This window comes from Hakea prostrata, chromosome 4 (assembly GCF_041222555.1).
Source record: "Hakea prostrata isolate BN-2017 chromosome 4, UWA_Hpros_2, whole genome shotgun sequence".
In the NCBI taxonomy this organism is placed as follows: Eukaryota; Viridiplantae; Streptophyta; class Magnoliopsida; order Proteales; family Proteaceae; genus Hakea; species Hakea prostrata.
In genome coordinates this window covers 2,101,090-2,124,040 of record NC_142603.1, presented here as the reverse complement: position 1 = coordinate 2,124,040, position 22,951 = coordinate 2,101,090, and the positions used below count along the sequence as shown (strand labels likewise).

The 22,951-nt window shown below is 37.9% G+C and overlaps 1 protein-coding gene and 2 pseudogenes across 2 annotated transcripts; all 3 read right to left on the bottom strand.

Annotated features, from left to right (window-relative positions):
• LOC149017020 (NAC domain-containing protein 37-like) lies at window positions 1-4,336 on the bottom strand. 2 transcript variants are annotated; one of them, XM_089153801.1, is made up of 4 exons: window positions 4,167-4,336; window positions 2,157-2,345; window positions 1,715-1,986; window positions 1-804 (listed from the first exon to the last, which is right to left on the bottom strand). In XM_089153801.1, the coding sequence occupies exons 2-4, from the start codon at window positions 2,320-2,322 to the stop codon at window positions 238-240; spliced, it is 1,005 nt and encodes a 334-aa protein (XP_089009927.1). In that variant the 5' UTR covers window positions 2,323-2,345; window positions 4,167-4,336; the 3' UTR covers window positions 1-237. The 2 variants fall into 2 exon arrangements, with proteins under 2 accessions (XP_089009927.1, XP_089009926.1); XM_089153800.1 differs by having other exon boundaries at window positions 2,157-2,336.
• Window positions 4,337-14,046: 9,710 nt separating this feature from the next.
• On the bottom strand, window positions 14,047-15,906 carry LOC149017019 (aldehyde oxidase GLOX pseudogene; annotated as a pseudogene).
• Window positions 15,907-17,513: 1,607 nt separating this feature from the next.
• Window positions 17,514-19,034, bottom strand: LOC149017018 (aldehyde oxidase GLOX1 pseudogene; annotated as a pseudogene).
• Between the last annotated feature and the right edge of the window lie 3,917 nt (window positions 19,035-22,951).

Here is a 22,951-nt window from a genome sequence, read left to right as displayed (position 1 = left end):
GCAAAATCTAAAATCAAGATGACTTCAGATGGGGATTCTTCATCTAGCATATTTTAGTCTTAATAGGGTAAACAACATATTCTCAGAGAGAGAGAGAGATATTTTACAAACTTATAGGTCCTAATAAACATCCAAAAAAAAAGAAGAAAAATAATAAAGGTAACAGCATCTTAAGTTTTCAATCTGCTCTGAATCCCTCTTTATCTTCAACCCCATTCCCCACTTCTTTTATTCTCTTCAATTATCAAAGACACAAATTCCGATGTCACAGTCTGAGTTCGAATTAAGTAAGCCATTTAACTTGTTTCCTTCCTCTCTATTATTCTGCAATAGGAGCAAGGCCATGTCCGAATTATAATGATTTCCAAAGCTTGAGATTCCTTCACCATCATATCTGTCTTCTTGACTCAATTGAGAAGCTACAAACTTGTCAAGGGCCCTCCAATCCGTCACTTTTTCTCTGTTATTGAACCCTCTTCCTGCTTCTTCTTCTTCGTTGTTGTTCTCCGGTGACAGCAGTGATATGAAGCTCTGCTGCCTCTTATTCACTGCTGGGAGAGTTGGGCTCTCAAGCTGTGGAAGCTGTACAAAGTGATCAGAACGCAGGAAGTTCATATTATCCGTTTCAATCTCTTGCTTACATAAGTAACTCTGGGGTTGCCTCGGAATGTAATCAATTGGATCAACACTGGAGCTAACCCCAGTTGGTTCATCATAAAAATAACTGGAATCCCATCCTTCATTGCTTCTTGTTTGGCAATTGGTTCGTTTCTTGAAGGCTCGGCACACTACCCATCCTTCTTCCTGTAAACAAAAAGAAGACTGAAAGAAATTTAGTAAATAGAAGGTTTCTTTAAGTCACGCAAAGGGAGAACATGAGAACATGAAAAGCAATCCTACTTTGTTTTTTGGCCTTTATTTACCCATCCTTTTTGTTGCTTTCTTGGGTTGAACTTTTTGTTTGAAAAAGGGTAGTAGAAGAACTGTAGAAGCATTACTTAAAGTAAAGGTTTTCAACTGAAAGAAAAACAAGTGATTATAAGTTTCCTTTGGATGATGTGATTTATATCGAAGAAGATAGGGAAGATAGCAATTAGCAAGTAAGCCTGGCAGTGTCTTATCACTTATCATGTATACAAACTTGGAGAAACGAGAAACTCAGAACCGAAAAAGTAATTGAGTAAAAGCACTTCAGCAATGCCTGAAAAAGAATTCTGAATGTCAGAAAGAAAAGTTTTGTCTTTGAAATGGTGAATCATTTTTCTCTGGGAAGGAAAAGAAAAAATATACTAATTGGTACCGTCGTTATACATTATTCTAAAACTGATACTGAGACTAAAACAGTACTGTCTAGAAATAGAAATTTGATGATGCTTTCTCCTCATTAGTATTAGGATCATGCTTCTAAGTGAAATTTAAGGTAAAGTTGAAAAGGCTAGGAACTGGGTATCTTGAAAATTTAGGGTTTCTCACTGTTTGCGGTACTAAGATTTGATGACTCGGTTCTGATTTCTTGGCTAAGGTGGCAGCCAAGTGACTGATTTTCCGTATCACATTGAGGAAGTGATTCTATGCATAGATCTACAAAATAGGTTTTGGAAGGAATCTAGTGTTTAGTAATAGAGTCTGCCCTAAAACTCAATCTGATCGTATACTTTTAACTATATGACATAAGGAGTAAAAGAACCAAGAAGGTAAGATGAGAAATGCTCGCCTGTGGAGGACCATTCTCTTCAGTCTCAAGCCTGTATTCATGCATGATCCAGTCAGTTTTTTGTCCATTGGGAGCCCTCCCTTTGTAGAAGACGAGGGTCTTTCTCATGCCAATGAGTTTGTTCTTGTCATACACTGCCTTGTCTCTCCCAGTTGCTTTCCAAAACCCAGCCATGGTCGCCCTGTTGGTCCTTGTTCCTGTTGGATACTTCTTATCCTTGTGGCTGAAGAAATACCATTCATTCTGCTCTTCATACCCAATTCTGCACCGCTCTGTGTTTACAAATCCGATCCATCACAAATCCAAGTCTTGTTAGCTTCTTCATAACATAAATCGCATCATAAAGCAGTCAGTATACATGAACACGGGACTTGAAATAAGAGATCAAACAAGGTTTGCTTAATGGAAGGTGCGTTTTCACTTGAAGTAAATTTGTATATACCTTGAAGGTCCCATGGTTCAATTCTGTACAGATCGATGTCTCTGATGACGTCGAGATCAATCTTCTGGGATGCCACTTTCTTCTTCAGATAATATCCTACGAGCTCCTCATCTGTTGGATGAAATCTGAAACCCGGAGGAACGCAGGATTCCATCGTTTCCATCATCACCACCAGCGGCACTGCACCATCTTTAAATCATAAAAATGACAAAGAGACGAGAAAACTTAAATAACCAGAAGGAAGATTAGCTTAAAAGAGACGATAAAATTTGGAAGAAAAAAAAAAAAAGAAGGAGACGATTGGCGAATCCAAAGATAACATCTGGTGTTAGATATAATCATGAAGTCATTTGGTAATGACCGACACTTACCATTTACATTTATCTCTAAAAAGGGAAATAAGCGCATGTAATTAAAGAAAACCCAATAATCTATTGTTTTTTTGTATCAATGATGATTTCTTAAGTACAAAAAGAATAAATTGATAAAATCCAAGTAGAAGTTGGAAGCTTAGAGTAGGTACTGGATTGCAGGTCTTAAGAAGAGACAAGCAGCGGTCCGCCCTAATGATGTTGTCTTGTAAATGTGAATGGTATCAATAATTCAAGAGGAGCTGCATTTGGTTCACTAATAAGAACTTATGCAAGTTTAAATCTGAGCAACGATATATATAGAACTTCCAATTCTTTTCGTGTTTTTCCCGGTTGAAGATAAAATCAGAGATAGAGATAGAGATAGAGATAGAGAGAAAAAGGCTACCTAACAAACAGATTTGTTTGTAGTAGAAAGGCATGAGAAAAGAGCGAGGAAGAGAAGATTCAAAAAGTGATTAATCTTTTTTCTGGGGGTTTTGAGAAGAAAGCTGGGAAGGCATGGCTAAAATAGTTATGGAGGAGAAGGTGGCTGACGTGAGCAGAAATTAGCACGCGTTTCCTGAGGGCGATTTAAAGGCTACGACGAAAAAGAAGAAAGAGACGGTTTCATTGGATCAAGACAACCATCAGAGATGAAAATGAAAAGGCAAAAAAAGCAGAGAGAGAGAGAGGAGTGAAAGGTGTGAATGAGGAAGAGAGCTGAGCCACACTCAGAGACCAACAACGGCCATGAATGTTGCAGAGGGAATGATTCTGCTGCTGCTGTCTCTTTGTCGAGAATTTCCATGGCAACATCTGACCGATCTCTTTGATCAAAGAATGCGGATTCATTAACAAAAAGGAAATTTATGGACGATCGAGGTCTTCACCATTTCTTAATTAATCATTAAATAATCTCCTGCTTTCTGCACCTACGACTCCAGGTTATTGAGATTGTCACCTAGAAAGAGAAAGATCAAACAGCGAAGATTGAAAACCTTCTAATAAAAGAAAATGGAGGATTCTGAGTTACATCTTTCCTCTTTCAAAGCTCAAATGCAGACAGTAAATTACAGTTAGAGAAAGAAATCTAATTTCTTAAGAGAATTTGAGTGATCGATTTACTTGGACTTAACGGACGGTTTAACTGTCATATATGAAAGCAATGTAGGTGATGAATAGGATGAAGAAGAAGAAGAATAGGGAGGAGAATAGTTGAAATAAATCAAACCAAAAATAACACTCATGTTCTTACTGAAAACCCTAAACATCGCAGGAGAACGTCTAAACCTTACCAAAAAACTGGTAATAAAAGAAGAGACTGAGAAAGCAAGAATCCTGATTAAAATTGAACTTTAAAGTGAATTAAGGACTAACTTAGAAGTCTATCTGATCAGAAAAAAAGAAAAGAAATTGATAGCAGATGAAGATAGGTTCGTGAAATTTGGGGATTTTTTTTTTGGGATGAACCACAGACACAGCACCAGTCAGAAAAAAGAAAAGAAATTGATAGCAGATGAAGATAGGTTCGTGAAATTTTTGGAGATTTTTTTTTTTTTTGATGAATCAACACATGACACAGAACATCCAGTTAGTTCTTAAATAGATGTTTTTGTACCGGAAAATCATCTGGATAAGTTGTACCTCCAAACTATACCTGAGAGTGCGTGCAGGAAAACACTGTCGAACTGTGCACAGGTCGCTTCTTCAGTTGCAGGATATGATGATGGAGAGGGAGTAGAAGGAGAAGAAAGATGACATAAAGAAATTTAAAGAGGAAGAAGACAATGAGAAGAAAAGAGAAAGGACGGAGAGAGAAAGAGAGAGAGAGAGAGAGGGATAAATTCCGTTAAGAGGAGACATGAGGAGAGTATAAAATATAAATGTTTGAGGGTGAGAGTGAGGGACCGCTCGATTGCGCGTGGGTCGAGAGAGAATGAGCGACTTGCCACGGGCCCCTACTCCTCTCACTCTCTCCCTGACGTCATTCCCTTCATTTTCTCGTAGCTCCACTCGTCTGTTGAGAAATTCATTACTTTCTTTCACCATTTTCAATTCACCTCTCAATGAGCTCAAGGTTATTTGTTTTTGTTTTGATCTTTGTGAGGTTGTGATTTAAATTCTTTGATCGATGAAGAAGCTCCACGGGTTCTAAATTTCTTTTCTCGAAAAAAAAGTAATGAAAGTATTTTGAGAATAAGCATCGACCAACTCTGTGCCAACGACCACGGTAATACAGAGGATGTAAGCGTTACTAGGATGATTGAGCGTAAAGCATATGTTATCGGACTATGAAATGAGTTTTAGAATTTATTAACAATCTCTAAAAAGGGTACTGTTAATAATTCCCTAGGTACGAAACCATTAAAAGAACACCCAATAATTTACTTTGTACTATTTGAAATACTGAAAAGAAGTACCATTTGGATAATATTTCTAAAGGAGTTGCAAATAGATCTATTGGTCACCAATCATGCATTGATGGTTATAGAATCAGTAAGCCTACTTTACATGCAATAGTACCTAGAATTACTACTGGGAAAATATATAAAAGATGATAAATGTCTATATATGTACCTTATGTTTGCTTAAGAAGTTATTATATCAAAATTTTGCTTTAAGGTTCTGCATCAAATAAACAATCATATTAGAGTTGGTCTGGGAGTTGCTCCATAAGTGATAAGTTTAGAGAAAGTCATTTGAGGTGGCACGACCAAGTTCAACGGAGACCTATAAATATTCCTATTCGAAGAAGTGATATAATCCATATTAAAGGAACTAGAAGACCTAGGGGTAGACCTAAGATAACCTTAGGAGAAGTGGTGAGAAAAGATATGTATAGGTTAGGCCTTGTATCTAGCATGGCCTCGAACAAAACTAATTGGAGGTCATGAATTCATGTAGCTGACCCCATTTAGTTGGGATAAGACTTATTGTTGTTACTCTGAAAATTGATTAAGAGATCATTATTATTACTATTATTATTATTATTTGTTGTCTATAAATGTAATATACTGTTCTATGTATGAACCTTGTTATATTACATAGTTGGCTTTGTAATTTCTAAATATTCGTTTTAATAGTACTTGATAGTTTGTCATATTTTGGCAAAAAAAAGATATTTGGTCATAGATATTGCACCTTGTCAATTGAGTAACTCTTGGAGCTTGGTTTCCAATCTAGACCTAGATTACATTTACATATCTCGATAGATGTGGTCCAATAACAGCGCTACAGCACTGCCTATGCTATATTATCATTCACGAAAAATATAAAGGGAATTGCGAGAAAATGGTGACAATATATCGCGAAATGATGATTACTAATTTAACGCATTTTTTGGCCGACCATCTGCTCAAGCTATCAACAAGCGTTGTCTCTGTTCCAACTTTAGCTTTCCGCTCTTATTACTTTCACAGTTTCACTGACGTCGTCGCGGTCTTATGACACTCTTCATCTGCCACGCAGGCAGCCTTCAAGAACTCCACGTGTCACCGCCAAAACCCCGTCTTCACTTTTGCGCTTTTCTTTTACCGTACTCTGCCGGCGGCGGCGGCTCTCATGGCTGTTTTGGACTCCTTATGTGGCTTTACTTCTTGAATTTACTTGGAACCCCCCCTCCATCTGAGCAGAAGAAAAGTCGACGAAAACGTAATACCTAATGCTGCTGTACAGGTCCCATCCCGCTGAGATGACCATTGTGACCTTACGAACAGAAACGGGAAAGGGTCATCTGTAGGGGTGTTGACGTCCTTCCACTGGATGGTAATGATGCTCGACAAGCATCGTGGAGAAGGAAGAGTAGAAAAAGAGTTTGAGAAAGGGGCCACGCGTAACCTAGCAGTTGGTGGAGGAAAGGTGGGTACTTTACGTACAAGATAAACAAAGGGAATAATACTTCACAACAAAATTAACAAAGACCCGAGTAAAATATCCATTTAACCCCACCCACCTTTTCATTGTGGTAAAGGCATAAAAGGTGGGACCCGCCCCCATTTTTCATCTAGTTAAGTTGCGTAGCTCTCTACCAAAAAAAAAAAAAAAAAAAAAAAAATGTTGACAAGTTCTGTCTACCCAAAAAAAAAAAAAAAAAAAAAAAAAAAAAAAATGTTGACAAGTTCTGTCTATGTCATTTTCAAACTTCTTAGCCAGTCATTGTAGATTGGTAGAGTGGTAAAAACTATATTTCTCAATGGAGAGGTCATGGGTTCTATCCTTACGAACGATAAAATACCCTTTGAGGATTAATCAAGATGGCACTAGCTGGCCCAGTAGGGGTGTCAACGGTTCGGATTGGGTCGGTTTCGGGTTGAAAAGCACTCAACCTTTTCAGCCCAAACACGGCTCAATAAAAAAATAACGGTTTCGGGCCGGTACGGTTTGGGCTAACGATTTACTAACGGTTTGGGTTCAAGTTTACTAGCGCTATGTTTTGAGTACCTTGTTAATGTGTGGAATTTATCAAGAATATAAACACATATAAGCATTAAGTTCTCTTCAAATCTCTTGTGTTGGGTGTTCAAAACCAAAAGCTTTTTTTCTACAATATACAAGTAAAATTATAGAACTAATATACAAAAGAAAGCTAGCATATTGATGAATTTTAGTGGGTTGTATTTGCTTATTCCCCTTTCCCTTATTGACGTTTGTAAAAATGGATCAAAATAAAACATTAAAACATTTTCAAATGATAATACACTTGCTAAATATTTATTAAGCCCGTCTTTCAAATGGTAAAGGCTTTGATAGGCTTGTTGTTTGCATATTCCAAAGTAAAACAATTAAGAAAACAAATAGAAATTTGGGGCTTTTCTTGTCTTTTACATTTAAATTTATTTTATTTATTTATAACGGATTTAACGGTTTGGTTTGGGTTCGGGCTAGCGGGCCACACACGGGCTAGCCTGGCCCAGCCCGAACCATTGCAAGTTGAGGTTGTTCAGCCCAAACACATCCCATTAAACTTCGGTGCTGGCCGGTCTGGGTTATAACGGGCCGGTTCGGGTTAGGTTTTGATACTCCTATGGCGCAGGATGAATCTCATACACAAAAAAAAAAAAAAAAAAAAAAAAAAAAAACTCCTTAGCCCACGGCTCCACACTTAAAACTAGAGCAGTGTGGAGATCCTCTCCCTGAGGCCGACCGTCTCCCATGGCCCTGGGACAATTGAGTTGAGAGAATTTACACTCATTGGACCGTACATCTACATATGGTTTATGATTGATTATTTAAGCAAACCGAGCATCTAAACTCACTGGTTCACCCTAATTGTGAAGGTTGGGTTCTTTGTAACCATGATAATTATTGTTACTGAATCTATCTTAAACTTTAGAGGTAGCTTGATCAAGAATCAGCCCACACTCGCTCACTCGCTCACTCTTTCTTTTGTGGATTGATCTCGAGCCAAGCAAACTAGAATCAATAAAGATTCACTTAAAGAGGTTAAATTATATTAAAAATCTTGGTAAACTGAGTGAGAGAAAATGAGCATTACCGTTAATTGTGGTAGACAAGAGGCATTTTATGGCTGAACCTAATCTTTGTAGTGTTTGGTACCTAGAGTGTTTGGAACCTCTAGGTAGCTGGTTGCAATTTGCAAATCTCCTCGTTGATCAACACATCATTAGCGCAGGTTATCGTTTGACCTCAAGCCCTAGCAGGAATGAGTACACCACACCAGTGAGAGACTTTTCTTCTGAACATTTAAGCACATGTTTTATTCATGGGCATATCTTTGATTCCATCATTGTAGGTTTGGGTGGATTGTACATTACGCACGCTTGACCAATAAGGTCTCTTGAGAATTAGCTACGTGGGTCCATTTTGTATCTTTTGTATCTTGAACACTTAGAAAATTGAAAAGGGAGCTTTTTATTTTTGGTAAGTAAGGCCTCTGGATGAAGATGAACATGCCTCATGCCTCATGCCTCATGCCTCAATGCGTGGACTTTTAGGATGGGATGGGTGAGGAAGACAAAATTTCACGTGTTTTGGATTCAGAAAATTTAAAACCCTTATCCAACTAAGCCAGGTGATGACACGTGGTATTTGGTCCTTTAGGTCATAATTAAGTAGAGAATACGGACTATAATAAACTTATTATCACAAATATTAAGACAAAGATTCAACGAACAGATTCTATTTCAGTTTGAGATTCCCTTAATTTATTGAGTTATATCATATTTATTTTATTTTTAAAAATTCTTATAACATATTCTATTTATAAAGGAAAATTTTGACCTAATTTAAGTAAATGGTATTTTTCATCTCTTTAGACCTGATTTTCCTCATTATTTTCAATTGGTATATTGTGTACGTATCCAACCCTACAGTTAAAGGAAAAAAAAAATCTTAGTCAATTGTGATAGTTTTCTCTTATAAGGGTGTCATTTTGATGACTCGACCTCAAATGTTTAAGTTTCAACATTCCATGATGCAGTAAGTAGATGACAACGTGGCATAGTTGGCCAATAGATTTACAACTATGTACGATTATGATCTATTTATGATATGAAGAATCAAAAGAATTTAACTTTGTACCTCTAATATAAGAAATGACAATTGAAACCAAATTGAAATTACTATTGCATGCTATATGTTATGGATATTTTATAATAGACCTATTCGGGTCGACCAAAGAGAACCGGACCAATTAAACCTTGGTCAAACTACGAATAAAATGAAGGCACTAAGCAATGTATACAATTTGAATCATATTCAGCCTCCTTAAAAATAAGGTTAAGGATTTCAATCAAGTCGGATTACTCTTAGAATTCAGATCGGATTCCACAACTACAATCCAAGTAATGGATAAGATTCTTCTCCCCAGGAAACTAGCAACAATTACAGATTTCTATTCGAACTCCATTACCACACATTTAAGGTAACTTCTCCTAAGATCTATAAAATACCTACATATTCATCATTATCGGGTATGTGCTATTAAGTTATTCAATTAACTGAGATATTGAGGTTGATCTTTCTGTTCATTCTGAACTAACTTGTTCGTCGGAGACGAAACTCAACCACACTGGTTGAACATGTTTTTGCAGATTCGAGCAATCATACGGGAAGGACCGAATTCTGCAACAACACTATATATAGAGTATGAACCAAGTATTTGAACTAGATCCAAATCGATCACCCAAGTTTAGAGGAAAAAAGAGCAACTACTGCGAGTTGTTGCAATTTTGATTGCGGATGATCTAGATATGTTGAATATCTTGAGCTAGAATTAGACATGACTGTCTCGAACAAACTAGTGGGTACCGTAATGGTAGTGTCGTCTACGGAACTTACTCTATGTAAAAGGGTTTGATTGAATTTCTTTTAATATCCCGACATACCAACTCTTTTCCTTTGTCAAGATTTAGGACCAACAATAAACATTGGAGAAGTAAGTACATAGGTGGTGGCATCTAAATGAGTACCGGGACCAATTTTCACCTAAACAGGTTGGACCACAAGCGCACTCCAATTTATTTTCTCAAGAACTACTCAAGCATAACTGTGTGAGTAATATATATATATATATATAAATAGATAACTCCATATCATTTATACAGTAGCAACAAGATCATTTAAGTACAAGATTTCAACAAGGATGATTTAATAAAGCGTGCACTAACCCAATGGCCGGCGCTTTGGAAGACGACAGCCCCAAAAAAGAGGAAAAAGGAATGAAGCTTTGGACAGAATCCAAAGGTTGCTATCACTTTTAAGAAGGTTCGATCTCTAGCTTATTTTCAAAAAGAAACTTACCATCTCATGCAGAAAAGCTAGCAGAGGCTTCCAACTTTAATTGAAGATTGTCAAACAGAACGGCTTTTTTATGTAAAGATTTTGTTCTTTCTTCTTTACTTTTCTTAAGTACTTCCCCCTTGGCTAATCCACACTTCCTGATTGTCATGACATGAAGTATGTTCTGATTGCTGTAAAATGTATTTGGGCAAATCTAACTCTTGCTTTGAAGGAACCAACTATAGTGAACATTTCACCATCTTGTCTACAAAAGGACTGGTTTATTAGATCCATGAAGTGAATCCCTCTATGTTTTCTACAACATTGATTCCAACTCATCCAAGTGATCTCTGCACCTTGATTTCAGCGGAAATGAATTTCTGGTGTTTACATCTTTCTGCTATGCTCAGCAGTGCAATTTTATATCAAATAGAAAACTGCAGTTAAATATTTGATTTAAAAGTTTTTTTAAGTAGAAATAATGGGATCATACAGTTCCCAACAGAAAACAAAACAAAGAAAAAACTAATTTGACCCAATTAATATATCAGCCTGAAAAAGTTCATCTAATATTGAAAGTAGCTTTTGTAGGATTTTCAAAATTTTCATTTCATCCCAGAACATCCTTCTTGAACACCAATTGAGTATTTGATTTTCTTAGCGCAGAAAATATATTTTCATTATAGTGTATTAATTATAAGAAAATAATTTTCCTTATTAAATCCCAACTTACATAGGAATCATGTTATGTTGTCCACTTGGCAAAAATCCAAGCTTATTAAAGGCAGGAGATGGGGACGGCTATTGACGTTGACGCATCATCCACGTAGGCCGGTGCTGTTGGCCCCACCCAATCATGCGGCGGACCGCATCATTGAACTCATGAGTATCTTTGTTATGCCCCACCTCTAGTTGGGGCGGTGACCAGTCTCTCCCTCCCTCTCCCACTCTCTATATCTAATATTAATTAATTTATATATAAAAAAAAGTTAACGTAAGTGACAAAAGGGGAATCCTTGATGGGCCCCTGTTGGATCAATGTTGGGCTTTGACATCGACCAGTCTCCAAACTCACATCCTTCTCGATCTTTGTCTTCCAAGGGTTGAACTGTCAAAAGGAAAACACACGTACCTCTATGGCTCTATCCTTTAGGTTTTGTTAAGGGCGTTGATGATGGCTGCTGGCAAATAAGCCAAATGAGTTATAGGGAGGTGTTGATAATGGAGGTTGTTAGTGAAGCCAAAGTCACTATTGACTACTTATAGTCTTCTGTAAAGTGAATCAATTAGCTTAACCACACTTCTATTTCACTCATCTCTAATAGATCTCTATTAATTTCAGTTTCCACTACTGAAACCCTAAGGTGTCAACCAACAGTTCTCTTTGTAGAGCCCATCAACTATGATTGCTAATTGCTACCTCTCCTCTTCTAGACTTCTAGCTAGCAAGCATCTAGGTATTCATTAGTGAAAACCCCATATCCTTCAACACTTAGTGTGATGGTTAGAGGGCTATATCATGTGATGGTTTCTCTAGTTGTTTTTCATTCTAAGGTTTTCTCCTCTTCTTCTCCACTGATTCGGTGTATGTTGTAATGGTGATTCATGGTGTTTCTTGTATGATTCTTGTGAGGGTTTAAGCATATTTGGTATGACGTCCATTGTTTGTATTCGTTATGTACAACATATGTAAATTAAGGATCTGATCTTGCTATAGCATGTTAACTTCTATCCTAAATTCCGGAGATGTAAGCATGTTAATGGTCAAACTTCGTCATCATTCTTGGTGCTTTCTTTTGTATTCTTGCTTGCGTGATTCGTGTTAGCATTGGGTTGATACACAATCAAGGCCTAACAACAACTTAACGTAGACAACAATGTTGGGTTTGGAGTTGTAGTTTGCACCAATAAGGGAGTTGGGTTATGAATATATGGTAACAATAGAGTGGACGACATTTGATAAGAGACAATGTGTGGGGTTTACCAGTAATGTGTGGGTCAGTGAAAGCACATGCATTGGAGCCCATAGGCGTGCGGTTCCTTTTTCTGAAAGGGAAAAAAAAAAAAACAAAACCACAGTTCACAACTTGGGATCCAACCCAGAAACTTGTGGTTCTTGAGACAAGAGGTGATAGAAAATATGGAGACAAAGAAACAATGCGAAACTATAGCTCAATATAACTCCTGGCTAGCATCTCACCCATATTCTATTGTTGATCAGTTCCACATCACCATGTCTCATCATGTCCTTGTTTCTAGATATACTCGTTTTAGAAGAAAATTTCATGGTCAGTAATTTTGTCTTTCTTGGGTTAATAATTCTTCATCATGATGATTAGAGTGGGCATTCAGTAGCTAATCGATGAAAATTAGTCTTTGTTAAAAAGCTCTAGCCATCGAGTGAGAAACAGTGGAATGCATGCAGTGCAGTAACCGTGGGTTACATCTTCATGATAAAAGACATGAGAAACAACATCAAAGTTCTGGAGAGGGAAGAGAAAGTTGTGGAAATTAAGTCGGAAAGAAAGAAAGAAAGAAAGAGAAAAGTAATATGAGAGTTACAAGTTGGGATGATTGGATGGGTACGTGATAGCCTGTATAGAGAAGCCAAATGGAAAATTAATCCAGAAATAATGGAATGGAATGGAGCAGATGCTATAATGGAGGCAAGGTGAGTTTGAGGTGTTCATTAATGGGAGCTCTGCTTGGATTTCAGTGGAGGGGTCCAAATTCATTTCATGTAGATGATGATGATAATGATGTGCCTGTGAATTGAAATTGACAAGCTTACTGTGTCTTCGTCGTTTAGCTTTACACGTTACATGGACATCCTTCGTATTCTTTTTTACTTTCTCTTCTTCCTTAATGGACGATGGATTTAATCTTTTGCTTTCTTTGCTCTTTCACAATTATTGAGCAGAGACTTTCTGTATACAGATTGTCATATATCTCTTCAAACTTTGACATTACCGATCCTGAAATCATCAAATGAAGTCCAATTTAGACGACTGAACTGAAGCTACAGAATTACATAAAAGACCGTAACCAAGGAGTGGATAAAGGCCATTGAATCGTATTCAAAATCAACAAAGCCCTTCTTGCTGGGTGGTCTACAGCATAGTTAACCAACATAGGAATAGGAATATGACTATATGAGAGAAGGAACATTCCTCTAAAATATCATATACAATGGGCCTAATGTCATGGGATGGATTTGATGAATCATCGTTGATTAGATCAATCAACACTTAGCAATCTGATTCAACTAGGACTCGCTCTACTCTGGATCGAATGGCCAAAGCTTCACTCATCAAAGCTGATGAGTCCTGTTCCGGTTCTGAAACCGCAAAAATTGGTTGGTCCAATGGATCCTGAAGTGAAAGCCCAAACCTGCTCTGCCTGTACTTCCAATATATGAAGCGTCTGAGTTCAATTTGACGTAGCCTTGAGTTGGGCAAGACCAAAATTGTCTTTCTTCTGATATATTCAGGTTCATCATGTTATTCTTTCTTCTGATACGTTAGTCAAAAGAAAAAAGTTGGGGTGTTGAGGTTCTGGTATGGGCTTCTAAGAATTGGAATGGTATGGGCCTAGAATCCATCCCTCCTGTTGGGCAGTTGATGTAAAGGACCCCACACAGACACGGCCCCTTAATGGGCCAAAACCTATCCGTACAAAACCTCTTCATGAGCCCAATGTTAGCATATCAACGTCAACCAGTTAAAGGGGTAAATTTAAAGAGACCGGTGACCGTAGTGTTGACTCAAAACAGAGTTAAAAGTTCAACTCGACAAGTAAAGCCCGTGAAGGCTGAATTTCTCTGTATACTCTTGCCCGTGATGATCCATAACAAGTAATGACAAGATTTTACATCAAACGTGAACAATAATTATTTCATAGAATTTGAACCCAAATCCCCTCACTGGGAATCTCTTCATGAACCACGAATAGAAGATAATACCCAGAAGGTGCCAAGAAAGCTGAATTTGGAGTTGCTACTGCAACATCATATGCCAATTGCATCGGAGGCGATGCCATAGTAACATTTCCGCAACCACCCAGATCCAATAGCCTCTGATTCATGGAGAAGGAATGTGTGGTGAACGATGGAGACACCATTGTAACCTTAACCCTCTCGTCATTCACAGCATCTGAAACCAAGAACCTCACCACCAGTCTCTGCCCATAACCTATCTTCGTTTGTGACACCGGAGAGATAATCCTTGGCCTGAGTTTCTCATTTTCCGGCGACATATACGCCGGTGAGAATGCCTCTAAGGTTAAGTCAGTCGGATAAGTAACGCCGGTGAAGTTGTAAAATTTATGGGGATTGCTTCCTCCAACCAAAACTCGGCCATCACGGAGCAGAATTGCAGAGGAATGATAAAGACGAGGGATGGTGCTCGGGCTTTGGATTTCAAACCGTTTCCCTGATGGATTATCGGGTCGGTATAGAACCGGGTAAAACACCGGGTCAGCACCGTACTCCCATCCGGCGGTTCCTCTTGCTGCTCCGTTGACGATCAAAACGTCGCCGTTGGGGAGTAAAATCATGTCTCCCATCACTCTCGCAAGTGGCATTGTCTCCATGTACCATGTCGGATTCGGGTCAGTAATTCGGATCCTCCAGCAAGTATTCAAAGCTCCGATGAAATCCCCCGATGAAGTAACCTTTTGAAATGATCCTCGTGGAGCTCCGCCGCAGACAAGAACCTCAGCTTCCAACGAGCGGCGGCTCTGCAAGTTCGTCAACGGAAGCAAAACAGAGGAACCTGTGCTTGGGTAGTTTCGAGGGTGGCCGTCTGGTACAACAGGGTAAGTCTTCACCACAGAATTATTGGTGTAGTTGAACAAGATTGCTCGATTGTTAGCGAAGATGAACAAATTTCCGTCCACGTTGAGATGAACGAAAGGGTAGAGATTATTCTCTACGTTTGGGTCAGTCGTGTGAACTAGAAATGGTAAGAAAAAGACCCCGTTAGTAGATTTTGATTTTGGGTAGAATTCGTAATTGAATTGCCGGCGGCCACCAATGATGATGACACGTCCGTCCGGTAAGACGTGATTAGTGGCATACCAGCGGCGGGCGTTGAGTCCTAGCGGCGTCTCCTCCCAGTCACAACCATCACATGGCCGGAATATTCTGATTACACGATCTCCATCGTTGAAGCCACCAGTTTGGAGCAGACGGCCGTCGGAGAACATAGCTCCAGAAGAGCACCACACATCACTTTGAACCATAAGGGGTCGAATAGAGTTAGTAAGAACGGAATACTCGACAGAATGAGCGGTGCAGTCATGTTTGAGGTAATTGTCAGAGCTATCGTCTCTGCATTTTCCGGCGGGTAAGGAGAGATTTGAAGCGCCGAAATCTGTTCGGTCGTAGATGACGACACGATCGTTGTTGAGCAATTGCATGTGCATAGCAGAAATCCCAATGCTCGACTTTAGCAAGACCCATCTTCCTCCTGGTACTGCTTGCGTCACGGAACAGAGTATGATGCAGAAGAAGTAGAAACAGAGAATGTGAGATGGAGCCATTAAAGCTTGTTTCTTGGTCCTCTGCTCTGGTAGCCCATGAACCCAGAAGGGGTTGGAGTTTTATAGATTAAATAGTAGTGTATAAGGAAACAAAATTGATTGTGGATTCAAATCCTTTCTGGGTTGATCAAATCAGTAGAGGTGCCGAGTATTTACAGAAATTTCTGTGTCTTTTATGGAAGGTGGGCTGGAGTGGGTACTGTTCAGTTCTTTGTTTTCTTAGCTCCATGGACATTCTTTATCTTCACGGATCGTTTCTGTTCTGGTGCGGCGGATCACTGCAGATCGTCATGTGATCATGTCTTTTTCCTGGTTACTTTTAAACTGAGATTCCTTAGCTTAACCTAGGAAAACAACAAAGAAATTCATTAAATCAAAGCTTAGTAATTAACGTAAAAAGAAGAAAAAAGGCAAGACAGAGTTATAGACATACTGGGAAATATTTGTGAGGAATGAGATAGACAACTGTAAAGCACTGTGATACTTCCCCACTTGCAGACCCAAAGCCCAGGTAGATCAAACTCATTCAATTCTCTTGTTTCTGTAAATAACCTCCTAGCAAAAGTGAACAAGCGACGATCACAGGGGATAATGCATTCACTTCTTTTCTTAGTATTCTTCTGAAGAAAGGATTATCATTTTTCTGATACAACTCATTCTAAAGAGAAACTCTTTTGTTTGAATTATAGGTCCACCTTTCACATTGCAGAAACACTTGCAGACTCCTGAAAGAGATCCAATAAAGGAAGAAACTCAAACTCGAATGATCAGCAGAAATGACTATTTTACCTCCTTTTGACTTTGTTAACCTGAGATTTCGTACTTTGATAGTGATAGACTGATATCATAATATATTAATATGTTTATAATGTTAAATTTCATATATACCCCCTTCTATAAATGTCTTACTTCAAATTTCAGAGGAAAAAATATGATTAGACAAGAATTTTGTATTTTTTTTTAATTTTCAGTAAATGACTGATTCAAATTGTTTAATATCTTAACTAAGAAGACCTCTATATCAGTCATGGTAATGGTAATGATAATATTATAATAATTATTATGTGATTTAGATCTAGAGAAAGAAATGTTGCATTGATTTTCTAACATGAAACCTACCATAGGCTAGATGATCTTTAAGCACCTCATGAATAAAAAAAAATTTGTGTTATAAATCATTAAAATAAATTGTTTTGTGGCCGTTGAATGATTAAAATGTTGTTGAGGTCGAAATCTCAAACACGTTTTGACCATCCAACGGTTGCAAGACTATCTTGCCACTAAATGCATTGGACTCTGGCAAAATCATCCAAAAACTGGTCCTGGTTGTAAAAGGTAAAGTGATATGATTTCTTAATAATATATCTTCAACAACCTATGAAATAAAAACTTTTATTTACGCTTTTAATTTTAATTATTGTTGCATAAATGCTTGATTTTCTTTCTACTCGTCAGAATTATCATGTTATGAGGGCAGATTGTGTCTTCATACAGGACTTTAAGGCACTTCTGGCTACACGTAATCTTGTTCGGATGAACTCAGATCTAAAAAGAATAATCTTTATGCTGACTACAGAACTTCGATTTAGATCCCAGACAAAAATTAAATGGCTCTGATTTATTCTTCAATTCTATTAGCAATGAATTATTAGTTAGCAACATGAACAGAAGGCACTTCTCCTTCTGGTAATACAAAGCTAAGAAGAACTACTGCACCACAGTTTCATTGGAGTTGAACCCAAATCCCCTCACTGGGTATCTCTCCATTAACCACGAATAACATATAATACCCTGGAACTGCCTGGTTTGCATTCTTTGGAGTCGTCACTGTAATATCATGAGGCCAGCCATCACTCACATTTCCGCGACCCAGATCTAATATCCTCTGATTCATGGAGAAGGAGTGTGTGTTGAACGATGGAGACACCATTGACACCCACACATCGGTTTTCTTCACTGTCACAGGAGGCTGTACGTTGAATCGCACTACCAGTCTCTGCCCATAACTTATCTTGATGTAAGAATCTGGGTGGATAATCTTCGGCCGGAATTTCGAATTTTCCGGCGACAAGTACCCAGGTGAGAATGCCTCTAAGCTTATTTGCGTCGGATAATCGACGCCGGTGTAGTTGTAGTACTCATGAGGGTTGCTTCCTCCGACCAAAACTCGGCCATCACGGATTAGAATTGCACAGGAATGATACATACGACCAATGGTGGCTGGGTTTTGAGTTTCAAACCGAGACCCAGGTGGGTTATTGGGTCGGTACAGAACCGGGTGGAGAACCGGATTCTTGCCATATTCCCACCCGGCAACCCCATTTGCTGCTCCATTGATGATCAGAACATGTCCACTGGGGAGTAAAAGCATGTCTCCTACTACTCTCGCCAGTGGCATGGTTTCCATGTACCAAGTCGGATTCGGGTCTGTAATTCGGATCCTACCGCATGTATCTAAAGCTCTACCAAAAATATGCTTCCGTTCAACGTTAGGGTACGATCCTCGTGGAGCTCCTCCGCAGATGAGAACCTCAGCTACCACCGACTTACTCTGCAAGTCCGTTAAGGGAAGCAGAACAGAGGAACCCGTGCTTGGGTAGTTTCTTGGGTGACCGTCTGGTACGTCAGGGAATCTCTTCACCACAATGTTGTTGTTGTAATCGAACAACATGGAGTTATGGTTAGCGAAGATGAACAAGTTTCCATCCACATTGAGGTGAACGAAAGGATAGAGATTGTTTTCTTCATATCGATCATACGTCTCCTTTAGAAAATTGAAAGGGAAAACCCTGTTAGTAGATTCTGATTTGGGGATGAATTCGTAGTTGAATTGACGAGTACCACCGACGACGATGGCTCGGCCGTCCGGTAACATGTGATTGGTGGCGTACCAACGCCTGACGTCGAGTCCAAGCAGGTTCTCCTCCCATTCAGAATTATCCGACGGCCGGAAAATTCTGACGGCACGTTCTCCTTCTTTGTCACCGCCGGTCTGAACGAGACGACCGTCGGGGAAAACGGAGCCGGAAGAACACCAGGTTTCAGTTCGAAGGAAAAGACCTCGAACGGAATTAGTAGCAACATCATACTCGACAGAGTGTGCAGTGCAATCTAATGGTACTCTGCTGTTGTTTCTGCATTTGCCTCCGGGCAAGGTGAGATTGGAAGCGCCGTAATCTGTTCTGTCAAATATGATGACACGGTCGTTTTTGAGTAGCTGCATATGCATGGCTGGTATTCCGATGCTCTTCCTTAGTAAATCCCATCGACCCAGCTTTTCAGCTGGTAGTACTGGTGCTTGGGAGAGAACAGCGATGAAGAAGAAGAAGAAGAAGAAGAAGAGTATATTTGGTGAAGCCATTTTGCTTTGCTCCACTTGAATTCTCTACTAAGTACAGACCCAAGTAGAGATTGTATTGGATGACTTGCTTTGTTTCTCTCTTGGATTTACGTGTCGTATGTAGAAGAAAGACATGCATTTATAGGAAAAATTTAGAGACGTAAGTTAGTTAAGATGGAAAGTAGTAGAAAGAATACTTACGTAAACGGAGGTGAAACCTGGATATGGTATTTGATACAGATCCCCGAAAAAGGATGACTACACGCGTTTTCATAATAATAATGCACTCGGTGAAACACGTTTAGAAAGTAATTAATTTTAACAGCTTCTCAATACTACTTGCTCGCTTATCTAAAGAAAAAATACTATATGCTCTCTCTGAAAAAAAATACTATGAGCTGCTTTAATTAATATATATATATATATATATATATATATTTTTTTTTTTATGGGGTTCACATTAATTACCTTCTGAAAAAATGTTAGCTGATGGAAAGATCATCTAGACTTCTCCAAATTCCTATATATATTTTGTGGGGTTCACATTAATTACCTTCTGAAAAAATGTTTGTTGATGGAAAGATCATCTGGACTTCTCCAAATTCCTATATTAATTACATTCTCTTTCCTTTTTTGTTTTTTTTTTTTTGTGTGTGAGACTTACATCTAAAGTATATTTTTAACATGAAATTTCAATGAGTTTTACAGATTCTACATAAAATGTGTCATGAAAAAGCGTCAGTGTTCCGCTGATAGGGAGCTGATCCCGACTTTCTAAGTTTTTACATTAATTATCTTCTGAAAAAATGTTAGTTGATGGGGAGATCATTTTGACTCTCCAAATTTCTATATTAATTATATCTTTTTGCGGCAGAGTTGGAGAGGAAGGTGTTGAATTTGGAAGATATTTTTTAATCATTCATTAGAATTTAGATAGATATAATAAGGAAAAGATAAGGGATCATTCGTTGTGTGCAAGCATTTGAGGTTTCTAGATAGACTATAGATCCTTGTGAATCTTGTGTCTCAATCAATTAAGATAACAACTATAAATTCTAGGGTGAATATCACTTACCTCCCTCTTAGCTGGACAAATACCTTACACCCCTCTTAGTTGGAAAATCACTTACCTCCCCCTTACCTTGCGTATATCAAACACCTCCCCTCGCTTTCGGTATTTCTTCCGTTTTTCTAATCCCAAACTACCCTTGCTAAATATTTTTATTTTAAACCCTAAATTATCATCCCCTAGTTAAAATACTATTACCCTCATTAAAATAATTATTAAAACCAAAACTAAAACCAAATTATCTTTTTTTGCCCCCCTTTTTTTTTTTTATCAAACAATTAAAACCGACTCTCAGTAATTAAATGCTTAAAAGGGTTCTTTATATTAAACCGTCTACTTTTTGGGTTTTTTAATTGTTTGATAATTTTTTTCAAAAGGGCATGTTGGGCTTTTAATAACTAGTTTTGTTTTGTTTTGTTTTCTTTATTTTATTGAGGTTTTGTTTTCTTTGGGGTGTTCGTTTTGGTTTAAATAAAACATATTTAGTCGGGTGTTTGGTTTTGTTTTCGGTTATTTCCTGGTTCGGGGTGTTTTGATTTTTGCTGGTGAGGGGGTGTATTATCCCAGGGGGGTGCTTGTCCGGGGGGTGGTTCCCTATTAAAGCAAACCATATTAAGAAGAAGAAGGAAAGAAAGATATTAATATTAAAAAAATGCTTTTTGAGGAATGAGAAGATGGACAACTAAACTGGACTTTAACACAAGACTTCTAATTGGTAACTGGACAACTAAACTGAACTTTAATACTTAGACTTCTAACTTGGAAACCTATGCGATGGATCAAGTTTATGATTCATTATGTTCCAACTGGCCACCACTATAAGATGAGTTGGAGTTCTTTACTTACGAGGTTAGAGAATCCGGACTCCTGAAAAGAGAAATATATAGTTTAAATATGACAATCAAATTAACGATTTAAACTTTTTAAAAAATAATCTCATAAAAATTGTACATACACTTCTTTTTTTTTTTCTTTCCTATAAAGAGATTATCCATCCACGTATAACTTATATATATCGTTCTCAACATTAGCAAATTACTTGCCATTTGTAACTAAGGCATTCTTATTTCTACCAAAAAAGTAAAAAACAAAGATAGCTTTATTCATTGAGATGTATGATCTGAAAAGTTGTTTCCAAACTTCTAATTTTCACCGATCTTCTTCGTAGTATTTTCTTGGTTTCTTGTGCTTCTTTATTTCTTAATTAGGATTCCCTAGAAATCCAATACCTAACAAATTCTCTCTCTTTATTTTTTTTAATAAAATGCTTATTCATTAAAACGAGATGAACACAAGGATGAATGCTAAAAACAACTCATAAGACTTCCCAAGGAGAAGAATGGTCTTAGTACTTGTTATGGACAATTAATAATAGACCTAACTAGGTCGACCAAAGAGGAATGAGACCGATCAAACATTGGTCGGACCACGAATAAAACAAAGGCACTAAGCAATGTGTACAATTTGAATCATATCTAACCTCCTTAAAGATAGGGATAAGGGTTCCGATCAAGTCAGATATTTTGAATTGGTTTTAGAGTCTAGGTCAGACTCCACAACTACAATCCAAGTAATACTCTTTTGGCAGATAAGATTCCTCTCTCCAGGAAGTTAGCAACAATTATAGAGTTCTATTCGAACTCCATTACTACACAACTAAGGGCCTATTTGGTTACATGAATCCGGATTTCAAATCTCTGGATTCATGAATGCAAGATTTATACCCGTTTGGTTGTGAAAATCTCTAGATTCATGAAATCTAGAGATTCATCTTTTTACACTAAAAACGTGAATCTGTAGATTTATGGGCATAGGGTGAAATTCAGAGATTTCATCCCCACCATAAAAATACTAAACATTTGCACATTCACAAAAATCACAGATGAATCCACAGATTTCATTACACATATTTGGAGGTGGTGTCTCGAATCTTAAAATTCTGCAACAGGGAATCTTGATCAAAAAACTGTCATGCAAATCAAAATTAGGGACACTAAACCAACTCAATTGTATGTCTTTTGATTGACAAATTCCTCTGCGATTCGAGGGTATTATTTAATCTCTTCTTATGGGTAATCCAAGCATACGGTATGTTTTTCATTCACCCTCCTCTTTCATTGCTACAAATAGTGATTAATTTTCTCTACATTTAGGTGTTGTTTTGTCAATATGAAAATCACCGAGAATTCGGTTGGTTTCCGCAATCAAGAAATAACATGCGTGGAAAAGACAAAATTGCATCAAACCAAAATTGTTTGATTCCAACATGACTTTTTGAGATTGTAGTTGCCATCATTAAAGTAAATTTGGTTTTTATATATATATTCCAATCTAGACAGAGTCACGAGCAAGATCTAGCTTTACTTCTTTTGATTTTTGATCACAATGTCACGAGTACTTTACCCATAGTGATGGTTCGACAAAAACAGAAGAAAAAAGAGAACCAAATACCTTGAATGTTCTTTGTTCTTGTTTGAACGTTAGAAGGAGCTAGAGTCCTTATCGTATCCTGCTGGGAACTTTTAAGCCAAAAGGAGATGATCTCTATAGTTAACTTCAGATTCATCAAATATGATCCATCAAAATAGGAGGGAAGTAGAAGCTAAACGAGTTGAAGTAAAATATCAAATGTTATTGCTTTGCTTTTCTGGGCGTGTTTTTTGTCTAGTGGGTCATCTATCAAGCACCATTCATTCAGATCGTACCAACTGAAACTGGACCATTAGGGATGATGAAGGATTCTAATGGTGTC

What these genes read in the sequence shown, in the direction of transcription:
- LOC149017020 (XM_089153801.1), bottom strand. Translation starts at nt 2,322, where the DNA reads ATGATGGAAACGATGGAATCCTGCGTTCCTCCGGGTTTCAGATTTCAT. An exon ending in TGAACCATGGGACCTTCAAG is followed by an intron (nt 1,987 to 2,156) that starts GTATATACAAAT and finishes TTGTAAACACAG; the next exon opens with AGCGGTGCAGAATTGGGTAT. An exon ending in AAGAGAATGGTCCTCCACAG is followed by an intron (nt 805 to 1,714) that starts GCGAGCATTTCT and finishes TTTTGTTTACAG; the next exon opens with GAAGAAGGATGGGTAGTGTG.